Source organism: Chrysochloris asiatica, unplaced genomic scaffold (genome assembly GCF_000296735.1).
Source record: "Chrysochloris asiatica unplaced genomic scaffold, ChrAsi1.0 scaffold00025, whole genome shotgun sequence".
In the NCBI taxonomy this organism is placed as follows: Eukaryota; Metazoa; Chordata; class Mammalia; order Afrosoricida; family Chrysochloridae; genus Chrysochloris; species Chrysochloris asiatica.
The window spans coordinates 7,489,296-7,506,464 of record NW_006408543.1 but is presented as its reverse complement, the minus strand read 5'-3'; the positions used below and the strand labels follow the sequence as shown (position 1 = coordinate 7,506,464).

The window sequence follows — 17,169 nt, the reverse complement described above, 5'->3', positions numbered from 1 at the left end:
GGACTCCTGGTGTGGCGTTGTAGAATCAGCAATATACTGTGAACCACAAGGTCAGTGGTTCAAACCCACAAGCTACTCTGAGGAAACCCTATACAGGATCACCACGAGTCAGAACAGACTTGGTGGCACTTAACAACAATACACACACATACATACATACATATATACACACACACACACATATATGTATATGGAGCTCTGGTAGCGTAGTAGTTACGAATCGGTCTGCTATCCTCAAAGTTGGCAATTCGAAACAACGAGCAGTTCCGCAGGAAAAAGATGAGGCTTTCTGCTCCTGTGAAGATTTACAGCCTCATAACCCTGTACAGGGTCGCTATGAGCCAGAACCGACTCTATGGTACTTAACAACAACAACATATAGATATATTCACTATATACACAGTGAATGCTCACGCAAGAATGTTGTTGTTGTTAGGTGCCATGGAGTCGGTACCAACTCATAGTGACCTATATACAACAGAATGAAACACTGCCAGGTCTTGAGCCAACCTCACAATTGTTGCCACACTTGAGCCCATTGATGCTGTACGAATATCGCTACCTAAAATATCACTGAAACTAATATGTGCTCCAACGGTTTCTAAGACTGCTGTCAGAGTTTTGAATGCTCAACTAAAAAAACTGAAGTAGAGGCTCAGAAGGGAAGAGATACTGTAACTCCGTCTAATAAGCAGGCTTATTCAGCAGCAAAATGATGCTTCTAGAAAACTGCTTTGTGCTATCTGTTCATAACAAAACTGTGCAAAAATACAAGAACTCACTTTTCCATCCTTGGATGTACCTGCGACTTGTCCCGTTGCTAGGGTGATCTTGTCAGGATGAACAGCGAGGCTGGAAAAAGGATATTTATAAACAAGAAACAGCTCTACTCTAAAGGTAAGTTCCCCGCCCCTCATCAAACAGAATGTAGTCACACATTTAATAGATAACTTCTAACAGATGAACTGAGACAACTGGGAGATCTTTCATTTAAATCTTCATTCTTTTATTTCTTCTCAGGAATTTTGAAACTCCAGAGGGGGAATAACATCCTCTTCTAAGAAGATCACATTGTAACCTCAGAGCCACTTAATTCGTTTACACCTTTATCAGTAAGTCATTTCTTATACCCCAGAGAGTAAGATGGACGCTTTGGCCCACAGGATCTCTGTCCCTGACGGATACATAAAACTCATCTACTCATCTGTCTGTTCTTCCAAGATATACTCAATTCCTGTACGAGGCTGTAAACTTGTCATGGGATCAGCACACCAGCCATAAACACTAGGCAAGACCTGAATTAGAAGCCTTTAGCATGTGCTATGTTGTCAGCCAGGACTTCCAAACACAAGTCTACGGGAGCTATTTGTTGATGTGATATGGTGATCATGTGGTACTAGGGGGGAAATCAAAGCTGTCTAAGCCAACATTTTGTCTGGAAATCACATGTTATCTCCTAGCTAGGAGCCCCTTAGTGGTACAGTTGAGTGCTGGACTACCAACTGTAAGGTTGGCAGTTCAAACCCACTCAGAGTCCTGTTGGAAGAAAGACCAGACACTGGAAAGGTCACAGCCATTGAACTCCTACTGACCAGTTCTCCTCTGACACCCACGGGTCCCCATGAGTCGGGACGGACTGCACGGTTTCTAGTTTGTTGGTTGGTGCTTATTCTTGTGCCAGGTAGACGACACAGAAGACAAAGAGGCAATGTCTCCAAACACCCTAACTTTTCAGGTCCCTTTTCCTCTCTTCGGTGACCTCCTCCTGCAAATCCTGTTTCCACCCGTGAGTGTGGGTCAGCTTCCTGCGGGACTTACCATTTGACGTCGTTGTTGTGACCCGCATAATGCCTCTGCAGCTGTTCTTCCACGTTATACAACACAACCACAGATGCGATGAAATACACAGTCTCCCCCGTTGGGAGCAGGTACAGGTTGTTACGACAGTCTCGACCCCTGTACCCGTAGCTTTGTGTGTGTCAAGGCAAAATATTTTCTTTTCTTTAAGAACTGGAAAGATGTCTGCTTCAGCCAACAGGCAGAAGCAATTAAGTCTTATGTGACTATCACCCTCCATTTCACTAAATTTAAGTACTTTCCAGTTACAAAGAGGGCCAAATACACCTGCCCCTCACAGGCATGTGCTCAAGTTATCGAAAGAATGGGAACACGTATACTTCTTTAACAGTCCCAAGATATGTCTTTATGTTTAAACATTTTTTTATATATGTATTTGAAAGAGAGCTTTTTCAGCTAGATCAAAAAGATCATTCATGATTTTTATCTACTAAAGTTAACTGGCTTAGCCATTTGTAAAGTTACTAGATGTGAATTCTTTTCAATTTAGCCAATCAATCATGGGTCTGGGAATCACTCATGGATTTGGGAACCCACAGCTAGGGGCTATTTGTACTATATTTAGGTGCTTGGCTTCCTCACACCTTTTCTGTTGTTCGTTCCAACTCACACAATAGAACAAAACAGTGTGAGTCCTGTCCTATCCTCACACCTAGTGTGCCGTTAACATATTTCCAAGTTGGTCTTCTGGAGACAGTCTGGCAGATTCTTAACCCAGAACACCATGTTAACATTGTGCGAAACAGCAACATCCATCAGTACACTGGAATGAAAATTTCTAGAGGTTGTAGTGAAACTGATTTCAGAAGAATGCTAGAAGATTCTTCTCAAAAAAAAAAAAAGGAAGTTTTTTTTTTCTTTTTCCTTTGTGTGTGTATTTTTTTATGAAGTTTTTATTGCTAACTGAGTAATAGTTTACATGGGAGAACATCAGCTTTACACCATCGTTTCATTGCAACGTTTACAATCTCCTTTGTGCATCATCATTCAAAGGTATTTGCTTCTATTCCCTCTGGTTTTCTTTCTTTTTGGGGGGCTGGGTGGTGGGATGTACACAAAAACACTCAGGAATACATAATATTTTCAAACAACCAAGAGTACATTCTGCAAGCCTGCCTCCTGGCCACCAGCACTCAGTCTTTCTCTTTCCATAAATCTCGAGTCCTCAGCTGCTCCCTCTCTCCATGTCCCCATCTCTGCCTCCATCTCTGGTGTCACTGCTTCTCTGGATAGGGTCCCACAGTCCACTTGTTGGTCCCTTGATGGTCCTAGGGTCCTCTGTTTCTGGACTGTAAGATTAATTACTCCCCGGTTTCTGTTCAAAACTTCTACCTTTACAGTTGTGACAATAGCAATTAGTCATGATAATAATTACTCACTACGGAATCATAAGAATCTTATCCCCATCTCTTTTTACTAGACCCATCTAGACCAGATTAAACCTATTCAGTGGGGATTCTACCTTCCCCTGCACACTCTTGAACTAAACTCCCTCTTGAAAATTCGTAAGCCAATCACTTAGTGCCTTTATCGCCCCCTCATTTTAGGTAGTCAATGTCTAAGTTGCCCATCCCTATCTACCCTGTATACAGAGGGGATAGTGTGTTCTTTTTTAATTCATTTCTCTTCAGTTGCCATATTGCTTACTCAGAACTGCTTGCCTATCACGATACTACTTTTCTTCTACTCTTGAGTCTCTGGTCTTAAAGAATCAAGAGGCTGATTCTGAGCAGAAATGGGACCAAAAGAGCACACTATCCATGTTATTCTCAGGTTGTGGCACACTTTACAACTTGGGGACTGTGTTGGCCTTGTTGTTGTTAAGTTCCGTCGAGTAGGTTCCAACTCATAGCAATCCTGTATAGAGTTTCCAAGGAGCAGCTGGTGGGTTTGAACCTCCAGCCCTGTGGCTCAAACCGACCTTGTGGTCCATTGCTTTATCCCACAGCGTCCCACCAGGACTCCTCTGTGGTTTAATGAGAGTAGTGGAGCCTACTAATAGATTCGCCATTGGGAAATTAACTTAGTCTTTCTTCTAGCGTGTGGCGTTTGTAGCTTGTTTGGCAAACATAAAATATATTGACGATCTTGTTTCAAATATGAAGCAGTATCAAGTTATGAATCCTATTCCAAAAGAAAACTTTGAGTTTTTGGCATTCCTTACATTTTCAAGTACTTAAAATACATTTTAAAATACCGGTAACTGAATTTTGTGTACCTTACTTATTCAGTTTACTTTTGAATGTAATCTAAGAGTTAAGAGTTTTCATTTTAAAGGTTTTTTTATTACATTACAAAAGTCCTTATCAAAGGTACAAACAACACACATACATACAAAAGGTAAAAATAATTCACGTTCCCTTCCTCTAACTTACTCTTGTAAACATGTTGGCATGTATGAGCTTCCAAACTTTGAAACTATATTGTGAGCAAAACATCACTTATCCTTGGGTACCAAATATATATATATTTGGAGCAAATTCTGTTTTATAGCTTCCAAAATAAGAAAAGGAAGTAAACTGGGCCAATGTGTTCTCAATATTTTCCAGATCTGACTCAACCAATTTGCCATCTTTTACCTAACTGAATTCCTTTGATCGCACGTGCCAAAACAGATTCCAAATATTAATGGCATCTGAATCTAGGAGAAAGTGTGTTTTGGGGGAAAGAGATTTAGATACAGGTGTTAAAATTTTGAAAAGTTCTAAAGAATATGATTCCATAATCTCAAACAGTAATTCTGAGCTAATGGCTTCAATTTAAACCAACTTATTTATAATCGGATGAGCTCTGGTAGCGTAGTGGTTACGAATCGGGCTATGAACCTTAAGGTCAACGGTTCAAAACTACCAGCCGCTCCGCGGGAGAAAGATGAGGCTTTCTACTCCCGTAAAGATTTACACTCTCGGAAACCCTATACAGGGTCGCTATGGGTCGGAACCAACTCGACGGCACTTAACAACAACAACATTTATAATCGGAGCGTCAGTCTTGGCACCAAGCAGGTACTCAGTACAGAGATTTATTTGAGCATGAAGATAGAACTTTATAATGGATCAGCTGGGTGGGTTTGAACTGCCAGCCTTTCAGTTGGCAGCCAAGTGCTTAACTTTGTGCCACTGAGGCCCCTTACATATTCATTGCTGCTGCTATGTACCGATGAGTTGGTTCCAACTCACAACAACCCTATATATGGTTTCTGAGACTGCAAATCTTTACAGGAGCAGAAAGTTTTTTTCTTTCTCCTGCAGAGTGGCTGGTGGATTTGAACATTCTGACCTTGAGGTCAACAGCCCAACGCATACCCCACTATATTACCAGGGCTCCTTACATACCCACTCGAATGGCTAGAATTACAAAGACTGATGAGTGTTTTCAGAGCACCTAGAACTCTCCTATACTTCTTGGGGGGTGGGGTATGAAATAGCAGAATCATTATTTGTTCGATAGCTTCTTAACCCAAAAGTCCATCAATACATGGATGGATACACAAATTGTGCCGTGTCCATACGATGAAATAAGAAGGGATGGACTACTGAGACCAATAGACACACCTGGTAGAGTAGTGTAGTGGGCTTCATGTTGGACCACTCAGTGCAAGGTCAGCAGTTCAAATCTACCAGGCGCTTCGTGGGAGAAAGACGAGGCTTTCAGCACCTGTAAAGACCCTATACAGGGTCCCTATGAATCGGAACCGATTCATGAGCACACAGCCACCACTAATGAGACTAGAATCTCAAAATAAATACACTGAATGAAAAGCATGATCAATCACCCAATGAACATACTTCAGGATTTGCATAAGATTCCTGGAAAGACGAGATCGTCCAGTGACAGGGAGCAGATGACCAGCTTCCTGGGCACTGGGGTGGGCAGGAGGGGAGAATTACAAAGTGGCACGAGGAGACTTCTGGAAATGATGGCTTTATCTGTTGCTCTGGTTGTGGAGTTGTTTTCATGCTTTTAATTTACAGGCCGAATTGGTCCCGCTGAACCTTTTAAATGTGTACATCGTTTGCGTGCTGACCAAGCGTCTGGTTTGACTTTTATTCTCTGCCTTAAGATGTGCCTGCCTTCTAGAAGGTGGTCTTGCTTGGCAAGCTCTCTTCAGTGAGAGGGTCAACATTTCATTCACCCCTTCCTAAGGCGCTACTGTCTTTCCTCGGGAAGCCCATTCACCTTTCCAAACCTCACAGCGAACAAGAACGTTCCTCAGATGATTCACTCAGAGTTTTGTGGCCTAGCTTTTGGGAGGAGCATTTTCTTTTCTATTAAGGTGGAATTGTATTGATACTGTATGTGCCAGTTATTTAAGGTACTCACTGTACTCTCTTCATTTAGAACTTTAGTATCCATCTCTCCACACCTTTGTGTGAGAGTAATGCTGCGCACACAAAGGCTGGAGGTCTGACTCTGCCCAGAGGCACCCAGGAAGAAATGCCTGGTGCTCTACTTCCAAAAACCAGCCACCGAAAACTACTCTGACACACACGGGGCCGCTGTTAGTGCTAGTCAATTCCATGGCAGTCAGCTCTTTAACATTTTGAAGTTAGAATTTTAAATAGCCTGACCAGGTTCCCACTTGGTATGAGACGACATTGTTTACCCTAGAATACTTCTTTCAGGGTGTCCTGTATCCTTTCTTTTTTTTTAAATAATATCTTATTGTGTTTTGGGTGAAGATTTATACAAAGCGGGTTAGGTTCCCATTCAACAACTTCTACACAAATTGCTCTGGTAGAGTAGTGGTTACGAATCGGGCTGCTAACCTCAAGGTCAGCTGTTCAAAACTACCAGCTGTTCCGTGGGAGAAAGATGAGGCTTTCTGCTTCCGTAAAGATTTACAGCCTCAGAAATCCTGTACAGGGTCACTATGAGTCAGAACCGACTCCACGGTATTTAACAACAACAACAACAACACAAATTGTTCGGTGACACTGATTATATTCTTCACAATGTATCAATCATCTCATGACTTCTGGTCTGGTTGTTCCACTTCCATTCATCGAGTTTCCCTACTCAGATTCTCCTTTGTTTCCAAGTAACTGTTGACAATTGCATCACATATAGGTGATTTTTTACAAAGAGGAGCAGGACTTAGGGGTGATGTTGTTTTTTCAACCAATTCATTCTTTAGTTACAGGGTGAGCTCAAGGTTGGAAGAGTGTCTCAGGGTGACAGTGTCTGGGAACCTATAGTCTCAACCAGCCCAGTAGGTCTGATGATTGCTTATTATTTTAGGAATTTGAGGTTCTCGCCAACATTTCTCTCCCATTCTATCAGGGTCCATCTACTGTGGTTCTGGTTCCCTCATCTTTTCTTTGAGTTGAAACGTTTCTGCCAGCACAGTTTAGCTTCATTACTATGTTCTCACTCATAAGTCCAAGATTTTCTTGCCTCTTCCCTGCTGTTCCTTGTAAACATGTACAGTTTCCCACCAGTCACTGAGAAGCTGGTTCAGTATATAATGTTTGCCAATTACAAACAAGCAGCTCTTTCATTTCCATTAGAGTCCAGATTCACATTGGTGATTACTATTAAGCATCCATCTCTAAAGAGCATTACGTGTTCATGGCTGTCCCTGGGTTACAAATGGTATCTGTAACAAAGTCAAATTTGTAGGTAAGTTGGAACAGGTGCATAAGGCCCTTAATTGTCCGTAACAACAGTTAACTGCTGTCGAATCTCTTCCGACTCTTAGTAACCCCCTGTGCAGTTTCTGAGGAGTGGCTGGTGGGTATGAACCACCAACCTTGTGTTAGCAGTCTAGTACTTATCCAGCAATCCCACACCAGGTTCTTATTTAGTCTTATTTTAAAGCAAGCAGCAGAAAGGTGTGGCAGTCTGTTTCTGCAAAGATGTAGGGTCTTGGAAACCCTATGGAGCAGTTCTGCCCCGTCCTGTCCTATGGGGTCCTAATGAGTCAGAATTGGCAGTGGCTTTCATTTGGGTTCGAGTGTAATAAGCTAGAAGCTTTCTCAATGATTTAAAAGCTGCATGTGATTGTGATGAAGAATGGGTTGCAAGCACATTTCAAAGTGGAGACAAATTTGCCTAACAACAGAGGGCAAGTTCAAAGGGTCCATCAACCAGATATCTGTAACCCGGGGACTCACTGTACTGCTGGAAAAACTGAAATTCAGGCTGGCTTTCCCCCACTGACCAAAAAAGAAAAGAAAAAAAGACATTCAGACAATCATGTAACATTTTAGGGAGCATCATGGCTCTGTACAATAAGTACTGGACTGACAATCAGAAGGTTGGTGGTTCAAGCCCACCAGCTGTTCTGTGGAAGAAAGATGAGGCTTTCTGCTCCTGTGTAGATTTAAAGCCTCAGGAGACCTATGCTGCTATAAGTTGGAACCGACTCAAAGGCATTTAACAACAACAATTTGATGTTTTCTTTACAGAAAAAAATAATGTGTGTGTGTCTGGAACCACAAACGCTTATGCTGGAAACAATGAAACAGCCCTTCCCGCATACGCAGTGATTCTATGGGCTCCTCTTTCGCTAAAATCCTGTGCTGAGTTCAAACATAACGGGCAATTTTGTTAAGACTGATATATTTTTTAAAGTGAGTGTAGTAGTTTTTGTTTTTAAAGAAAACTTAAGAGGGCTTACATTTTTGGCATTTCTAACATTAGAGTCAAGTGAGTCAGCTTAGAACCTGGTGCTGGCCACATAGCAGAATAAAGGATACACCCACTCCAGTCTCAGCCTCTTGGTTGGTAGCTCCACTTTTGCTTCCAAAGTGTAAGAATCCACTTCATCTTTGGGCATGTACATGGTTACCGGGCGTCCGCGAAGAAACATTTTTACGTAGCCTTCTTCTACAGAGAGAACAAAGACAACAGTTAAGCGCGCTCCGTGCCCGGTGGGCCTGAAAACCCCTGGAACTTCTCTAGTCTTTCCATGTGAAAGTGAAAACGTGACCCTCTAATTCGTGTCATGGGGTAAAAAATAACAAAAAAGTTGAACTGTTTTTGAAACAAAAGTTTGTGTCTTGTCTATTAATCCGAACCTTAAACTCTCAAGAGGAAGACCCTCAACGAGACAGTTTGACACAGTGGCAGTAACAGATGGCTCAACCCTAACAACTGAGGATGGAGCTGGACCGGGCAGTGGCTCGTTCTGTTGTACACAGGGTCGCTATAAGTCGGAACTGACTCGACAGCACTTAACAACAACAAAAAGTAGATGATTGTAAAATGAAGGAAAGAACTAGACCCCAACAATTACTTACTGTGAAAAAATTTGGTGTTTTATTTGCTTATTATAAAGCATATATAAATCAAATCTAAACTAAACTCATTACTGTCAGGTCGGTCCTGACAAGACAAGAGTAGAATTGCCTCATTGGGTTCAAGGCTGAAGTCTTTATGGAAGCAGACTGCCTCATGTTTCTCTTGTTCCAACTGCCCACCTTTCTTTAGGTCAGCAGCCCTGTGCTTAAACACTGAGTCACTAGAGTTCCTTCTGCTTAACATCAGGAGGGGAAAAAAAAAATGCCTCTCCAAACATGACAGCAAAAGGAGCCAACTCCAATTTTGGACAGAGTTCAATGCATAAGTAATGTCAGTCCCAAACTCCATAAAATCTTTCAGTACTTACATTGTTTCGCTATATTGTAATGTAAAGCTACGTCTCTTATCTTTCACATGGGACCACGCTTTCAAGTGTAAGGAAGACAAAGCCATCAGAAGTCCATGCTAGGCCACATGCAAGACGCAAACGCCCAAAGACAAGCAGGTGAACAAAAGATTCACTAGACAGAGAAATATGGGAAGGTGTTCTAGAACAAAGATTTCCATAAGACATCTTTTTGATGTTTCAATAAACAAATCGTAAGGACAAAAAGCAAAAACCATTCAGATACGGATACAGGGAAACTTCTAGAACTAAAAAGAAAAACCCAACCATACTTGATGTTTTCTGATTATGCTTTCAGGATCTAACAAAATCTAACACAATGTCTGATGAGTTCTTGAAGAGTTCTGCTCAGACTCAGAACTGGATGAATTCTGATGCATCACTCCCCATCAGAGGACCCGGCCTTAATGGCATTTGAACTGGGCAGTTGAGACCAGAGATGCCTGCACATAATTCAACAGGAAGCCCGTCTGTATACAGGAATTTGGTGAGCAAAGGGCATGGAGTAACCACGGAACTGTGAGTACATTTAAAGATTAGTCTTGTCAGTCTTAGTCCTAAGGAATTTTCAAACAATGCCACATGCATTATTGCTTAAACCGTCAATGGCGGTCCTGGGTTTACGTTAATGTGAGCATGCCCTTGGGTTTCAAAGGCATGCAGACCAGACACCCTTCACTCTGAAGATCAAGCTGGTCTTTTCAGAGACCTTGGCAACAAGGCCTTTTCTGCAGCTATCTGGCCATCACCTCTTCCTCTCGCACCTGGTGGATGCCTTTCACAATACCTCCAGCCTCCCAGCTACCCCGGATTAGTCCATCTGAGGTCCCAACCCTGAGGGTTCTCTTATCTCTTCCCTCACCATATCAGGGTCCCAAGGGGATTTCACTGAGTCCTTTCCACTCAAAATCTGAGGCTGCTTTTGCTCTGTGAAGTGCTCTCTCACCTCCATGCCCTGTTTCCCACCTGGATGGCCCACCTGGATGCTCCCTCCTCGACACCTTCTGCAGCTTTGGAGCCTCTGCTACTGCCGTGCTCCTCGCCCACCAAGTCTCCCTTTCCTTAATCCCTCATCCACATCCCAGCTCATCAAATGCAGGGTGGCCCCACAAACTGTCAGGAGTGATAAAGGACAGGCGTGGGTGAGATGAAGGGCAAGAGGGTGGCTCCATCAACCTCTATGTAGAGAAGGAACCTGTCCTATCCGGAAGCTCACAGAGATGGGTGAAGGGACTAGAACGCCATTCCTACAGCACCAAGTCCACTGTGGAGGGACCCCAAACTCAAACCATGGAAACTGAAGCTAACTCCCACAGCCCTATGGGACAGGGTGGACCTATTCCCTGGCCTTTCCGAGACTGTTCATCTTTACAGGAGCAGACAGCCACACCTTTCTCCCATGGAGTGGGTCTGAACTGCAAATCTAGAGGTCGGCAGCCCAATGCTTAACCTACAGTGCCACCAGGGCTCCGTGTATGATCTCACTCACTGCCATCGAGTTGATTCCGACTCATGGTGACCCCACAGGCAGAGCAGAACTGCTCTGTATGATTTTCGGGAGCAGGCTGCCCCATCCTTCTCCAAAGGAGCGGCTGGTGAGTTTGAACTTCAGAACTGGATGTCAGTAGTCTGACACTTAAACCCACTGTTCCACCAAGTCTCCATTATCTGTTCCCTGGGATATGAAATATCCACAGGACCCTATTGTACTTACTGCTGGCTGATGTGTTTTCACAACTGATGCTAACTTATCGCAGACTTCTAAATTACTCGATAAAATAAAAAATCAAACCCACTGCTGGTGAGTCGATTCTGACTCAGAGCGATAAAGCCTTTCCCACCCCACCCCCAAAATAAAAACACTGAGTTTACCCTCGACACTGGTACTGGTTGTTCAAAAATCCTACCTCACAACCAAAACGCGGCACGGGAAAGGGAGGGATTTGTTTCTTTTTCTTTCCAGGCATGCTAAGTTAAGAGCACACAACCGTCAAAGCCAAAGCCACTTGAGTGGGGAGGGGCCAAGACCCATGCAGGTTTTGTTTCAATCAGTGGGATGTCCAGGGGTCGCCCTATAGCTCTCTCCAAGTTTACATCATCGGCCAATAGCCCATCAAGATCCAGACTGCAGGCACTTACTGAAGGCCGGCCAAGGAAATGTTCAAGATGCTGTGAGCGTCCATGGCCGTATGTACCCCAGAAGCCTTCTCATACAAGCAGAATGAGGGTCTGCCTGGATGAAACAGTTTCTGGAGTCTGAAAACAGCTCTGCTTGGAGAGTTACAGGTGTCAGTGACCCGCCTACCTTTGCAGTGTGTCACCCGGCGTTTCCCTTGAGATTTCGGAGACAGAGACAGAAGGGCTAGATGAAGAAATGTGGAGTACTGCAATGGGACTGGCCACCAGCCCCGGGAGATATGACCCGGGCCCCCACCCCTGCCCCGGAGTGAGATCTGGACACGGTTCAGGGACTCGGACAAGTACATGCAGAATGTGGCTCTGTGGAGCTCCTGGCTGTTACATTTCCAGGGCTCGAGCTCCTGCTTCCTGAAAATTACATGACAAATAAAGCACATTCTAACTTTTAGGTCCTGATTCTGAGAAAAAAAAAAGAAGGGGGGGGGGAATTGGGAAATCAGAATGAAGTGAATTGATTTAACTAGTGACATGCTTGCCAATTTGTTGGCCCTTTTGATGCATTTTAAAATAAGGTTAATGTGCTAAAAACAGCATCTACCCTATATAAAATGTGTTTTAAAAAAGTTATACAGAAAGGGATGATGGTGGTTATATGCCATCGAGTCGGTTCTGGCTCACAGTGACCCTGTGTAGGGCTTTTGAGACTATAAATCTTCAGGGGAGCAGAAAGCCTCACCTTTCTTCCATGGAGTGGCTGGTAGATTTGAACTGCTGATTTCCAGCTAGTGTAACCCACTATGATACCAGAGCTCTTAAAGCCAGTGATGATGAAACTGAAGAATTCTACCAGCTTCTCTGGAGTCCTGACATGGTGCTATGGTTAATGTGCTGGACTGCAAGGTCAGTTTGAACTGCAAGACCAGCATTCAAGCTCACCAGCTGCTCCTCGGAAACCCTATACAGGGTCACTATGAGCCGGAAACACTGACTTGACAACAATGATCAACGAAAACAACCAGCTTCTTCAGTCTTAAATTGATCAAACATGCCATCAAGATGTATTGATAATTACTGGTTATTTAACGTAAAGGAAACAAAGAGGAAGGATCAGTAGTTGGAAAATACGCCCTTGGTGAGAGAAATGATGCTGGAGTGGCATCATTAATTATTAGTTGGCAGTTTATAAAATCAAAGGCAGGAAGAGAAAAGCTATTTTTGTGAGTTGTAACTTGGAGCATCAGAAACCGTCTCTTTACGGGAAGGCAAACACTCTGACCAGCAGTAGGTCACGCTGTGACAGGATCTGCCATCAGTTCTGAAGGGGGTCAGTAAGAAGCTGTCATGATCTTTCATGAGGGTCTCTCTTTTATTACCTCAGCCGCTGACCCCAGCTGGCATTTGTACCATGTTCACTGCCACCCGCCACATAAACCATAAGTCCAGCCCCAGGAAATAACCCCTTCTGATGTGCCCAGCCCACCCTTCACCCCCACAGAAAAAGGAAGTCATACCTGAACTGAACACGGGTTCCTTAGGTTTGCTGTAAAACAAAAACAGTGATTAAAGGGAGTCAGTTCACCTTGTGATGTATGAACCATGTGCCTTCGTAAGGAAAACAAAGCCGATCTAATGGCAAAAAAAAGAGCATGCATAAATAAAAAGGTTCAAAACCAGATGCAGGGGATTCTGGTCCTAAGTTCCTCACCAACGCTGTGCTTTCTGAATGAATGTGTGTTTAGGGAAGGTAGACATTTGCCCTTGAGTTGATTCTCATTCACAGTGACCTTAAAGGACAGTAGAACTGCCCCATAGGATTTCTGAGGGTGTCCTGAGGGTGTCAATCTTTACAGAGGCAGCCAGGCTCCTCGTTCTCTCATGGAGTGAGTGGCTGGTGTGTTTGAACCGCTGACCTTGTGGTTAACAGCTCAACTCTCTTACCCCAATGCACCACCAGGCTCCTTCCTTATCACGATGAGCCCTGTCTATATGTAGAGAAAGGTCTCCTTCCCCTCCTTGGGCTCTTTTCACAGATTACTTAAATAAGTACTTTCCTGACAAACCAGCTACTGGGTCAGGCCTTCTAGAGACAGGGAACTGAATTCCAAGAAAGGCAAGTTGCTGTTGTTGTTATATGCCTTGGAGTCGGTTCCGACTCATAGCAGCCCTGTACAGGGTTTCCGAGGCTATATATCTTTACGGGAGCAGAACGCCTCAACTTTCTCCCACGGAACCACTGGTAGTTTCGAACGGCTGACCGTGAGATTTGCAGCCGGATTCGTAACCACTACGCTACCAGAAAGACAAGAGGGAGGGAGGGAGAAAATGAGGACAGAAAAGCGATGCTTGTCAAGGCTTAGCTACTGGCCTCAGTCCCCTTGGGCATCCACTGCCCAGACAAGCTGAGGCCATCCCTGGCAGTACGGGGGGCAAACCAGAGCCCCAAAGGATTCAAGGGCATGGACTGAGGTCATCCCTAGGGCAAGCTTCCTACAAGGAAAACAAACTTCCAAGAGGGTCCCCCTCTCTCCACCTCGTGTAGAGATGGCCTGCTGCTTCCTGCTGGCACACACATCCCCACAATAACCATGCTGGGAAGATGTCATGTCCACTCCCCAAGACGAAGGGGACCTGGTGGTGAATGAGTTCCTTTATGTTACCTTTGGTTTTGGTTTGAGACATCCTGCCCCAGTTGGTTTATTAGTTTTGTCCTGGTTGATTAACATTACCAGAATCAGTTGTAACCTCAAACCCAGACCAAATCCACTGTCATTGAGTTGATTCCCAGTCTATATAGGGCTTCAGAGACTATAAATCTTTACTGAAGCAGACAGTCTCATCTTTTTCCTGTGAAGCAGTGGTGGGTTTAAACTACACACCTCACAGTTAGCAGTCCAGCACCTAAGCCATAGTCCACCGCTTGTCTTAATACTTTTCTGCCTGACCCTGGATTGCAGACTGGCATACCAGTGATTAGTATGCACTCTGCAGAGATTGGTCAATGGACTATGTAAATAAGGTGAGTTATAGCCCAGTGGCAACTACTATGCAAATGAGGTGTCTGTGGCTTACTGAGAGGGGATTAGTCAGGGATTGGTCAATTTGTGGCCTTGGTGGGAGGGTCATGCCTTGAAATTGACAAGGAATTTATAGATATAAGCAGCCAGCCATATGAAGAGAAGCTGCAGGAAGGAGAAGAATAAAAAGAAGAGGCAAGGAACCTTCTAAATGAGTTGTAACACAGGAGCCAGAGAAAGCCTGAGGGGACCAGCAGGGAACCAGTGACAGACCTGGAAGGGGCTGAATGGAAGAGCTGAAAGGAGACCTGTATGGTCACAGGTGCAAGACAGCTGAAGAAGGGACACTCTATATGCATACTTCTTGCTCCTGACTTTAAGTTGTACCTTTGTCCTTACGAAGTCAGTTAACTGCTAAATTCACTGCCAACATGCTCTGTTGAGTTTTGAGTGGCTATTGCAAAGGATTATGAAGCACAGAAGAGAAACGGAGAGTGCATAGCAGGAACGCCTGGTGTCAGAATTTGAAAAAAGCTGAAGGGTGGAGTTATGTCCAACTTTTGCCTCAGAGGAATCAGTATTGAGTGGACCTTGGTTCGCACTCGCCCACCTGCTGCAGTAGGACAGATTCTACTATTGCTCCCAGTAATCTGATTTTACAGATACTAAGGGAGCGCAGTCCTGGTGTAGTGCTGTGGGTTAATGTGCCAGACTGCAAAGCCGTTTGAACTGCAAGGTCAGTGGTTCAAGCTCACCAGCAGTTCCTCAGAAACCCTATACAAGGTCGCTATGGGTGGGAGCCGACTCGACACTTCAGAACAACAACAAGGGAGCGCAGTCCTGGTGTGGTGCTGCGGGTTAATGTGCTGGACGGCAGAATTGTTCGAACTGCAAGATCGGTGGTTCAAGCTCACCAATTGCTCCTTGGAAACCCTATACAGGGCCGCTATGAGTTGGCACAACTTGACAGCACTTAACAACAACAACAACAAGGGAGGTGAGTATATGCAAATACAGAGCCAGGATTTGAACCCAAGTCTGTAAGACTCCACAGTTCATATGGTTTTCTACTTGAACCCCAGCTTCCCACTACTACTCATTTGGTTTTCAATGGCTAATCTCTATTCCTCCTCCTTCCTAGTCTGTCTTAGTCTGGAAGCTCTGCTGAATCCTGTCCATCATGGGTGACCCAGCATCGCAGCAACACATAAGCCACCAGTGTGACACACTAACAAAGGAGTAACAATATCACGATAAATGGAGAAAAGATTGAAACTTGTCAAGGACTTCCATTTGATTCATAATCAATGCCCATGGAAGCAGCAGTCAGGACATCAAACAACGTTCTGTGTTGGGCAAATCTGCTGTAAAGCACTCTTTAAAGTGTTAAAGAACAAAGGTGTGTCTGATGAGGATTGGTATTTTCAATTGCCTCACAGGCATCTGAAAGGTGGGCAATGAATAAGGAAGACTTAGAAGAATGGATGCATTTGCATTAAGGTATTGGGAAGAATACTGAAAGTACCATGGACTGCCAGAAGAACAAACAAATCTGTCTTAGAAGAAGGATAGCCAGGATGCTCTAGTCTCTGTTTCTTTGGATATATGAGCAATTCTGCCTTCCTCCATGCCCCCTAGCTCTAGGTTCTCTCTTGAAAGCTTGTAAGCCAGTCACTTCTTGCCTTTGTAGTCCCCCTCCCACCCCATTTGGGTATCCAATGTCCAAGTTGCCCATCTCTGTCCATTCTGTGTGTGGAGGGGGTGGGAATGTTTCTTGCTGTAAGGATTTGTTCCTTCTTTTGAGTCACTGCATCCATAGGTGTAGGTCAAGTTCATCAAATTGTATCAGATCACTCTTTTTTTTCCTCTTCTTTCTTCTCCTGGTTGAGCTCTGATCATCCAGTCATCCTGTCCAGGTCACGTGGGTATATAGGCTTAGTTTTATATATACTGTGTGGTGCTGTAGGATAAACTGTGCACTGATAATCACAAAGTTAATGGTTCAAACTCACAGCTGCTCCTTGGAACCCCCATAGCCCTCATTATGAGTTGGAACGGACTTGATGGCATTTAGCAACAACAAATTTGGTAAATGGAAATAGTGGTAAAAAAAAACCATGACATGCCATTTTAGTATGAAAGCTAGTCCTCCTTACAATGGCTTACTCTTGTGAGAGAAGCAAGCAGACACAGTGAGACCTGAAGGCCAAGGAAGAAGACCCAGGAGTGGAGTGCCTCCTTTGAACCCAGGGACACTATGCTGAGAAGCTCCTAGACCCAGGGAAGGACTGATTCCAACATACAAGGACACCGCCCCCCCCAACCAACGCTGAGCCCACCGATGTTGAAGAGAGACAAGGACCTTCACCCAGAGCTGATGCAGAGAGAGAAAGTCTTTCCCTAGACCTGGTACCCTGAATTCAGACTTCTAGCCTCCTCAAGTCCTAGTGTATTGCTACAGGATCAGTACTGGACTACAAAACCACAGGGTTGACGGTTTAAACCCAC

At 44.2% G+C, this 17,169-nt stretch overlaps 1 protein-coding gene across 2 annotated transcripts in view; it reads right to left on the bottom strand.

Annotated features, from left to right (window-relative positions):
- The window catches only part of EML1 (echinoderm microtubule associated protein like 1), a 135,278-nt gene that overhangs the window by 35,345 nt on the left and 82,764 nt on the right, over nucleotides 1-17,169 (bottom strand). For both annotated transcript variants that reach the window (XM_006839521.1, XM_006839520.1), the window contains 4 exons: nucleotides 13,159-13,187; nucleotides 8,559-8,688; nucleotides 1,819-1,968; nucleotides 783-852 (listed from right to left, as the gene is read on the bottom strand). In XM_006839521.1, the coding sequence (XP_006839584.1) occupies nucleotides 783-852; nucleotides 1,819-1,968; nucleotides 8,559-8,688; nucleotides 13,159-13,187 (379 nt within the window). The remainder of the gene's footprint in view (nucleotides 1-782; nucleotides 853-1,818; nucleotides 1,969-8,558; nucleotides 8,689-13,158; nucleotides 13,188-17,169) is intronic.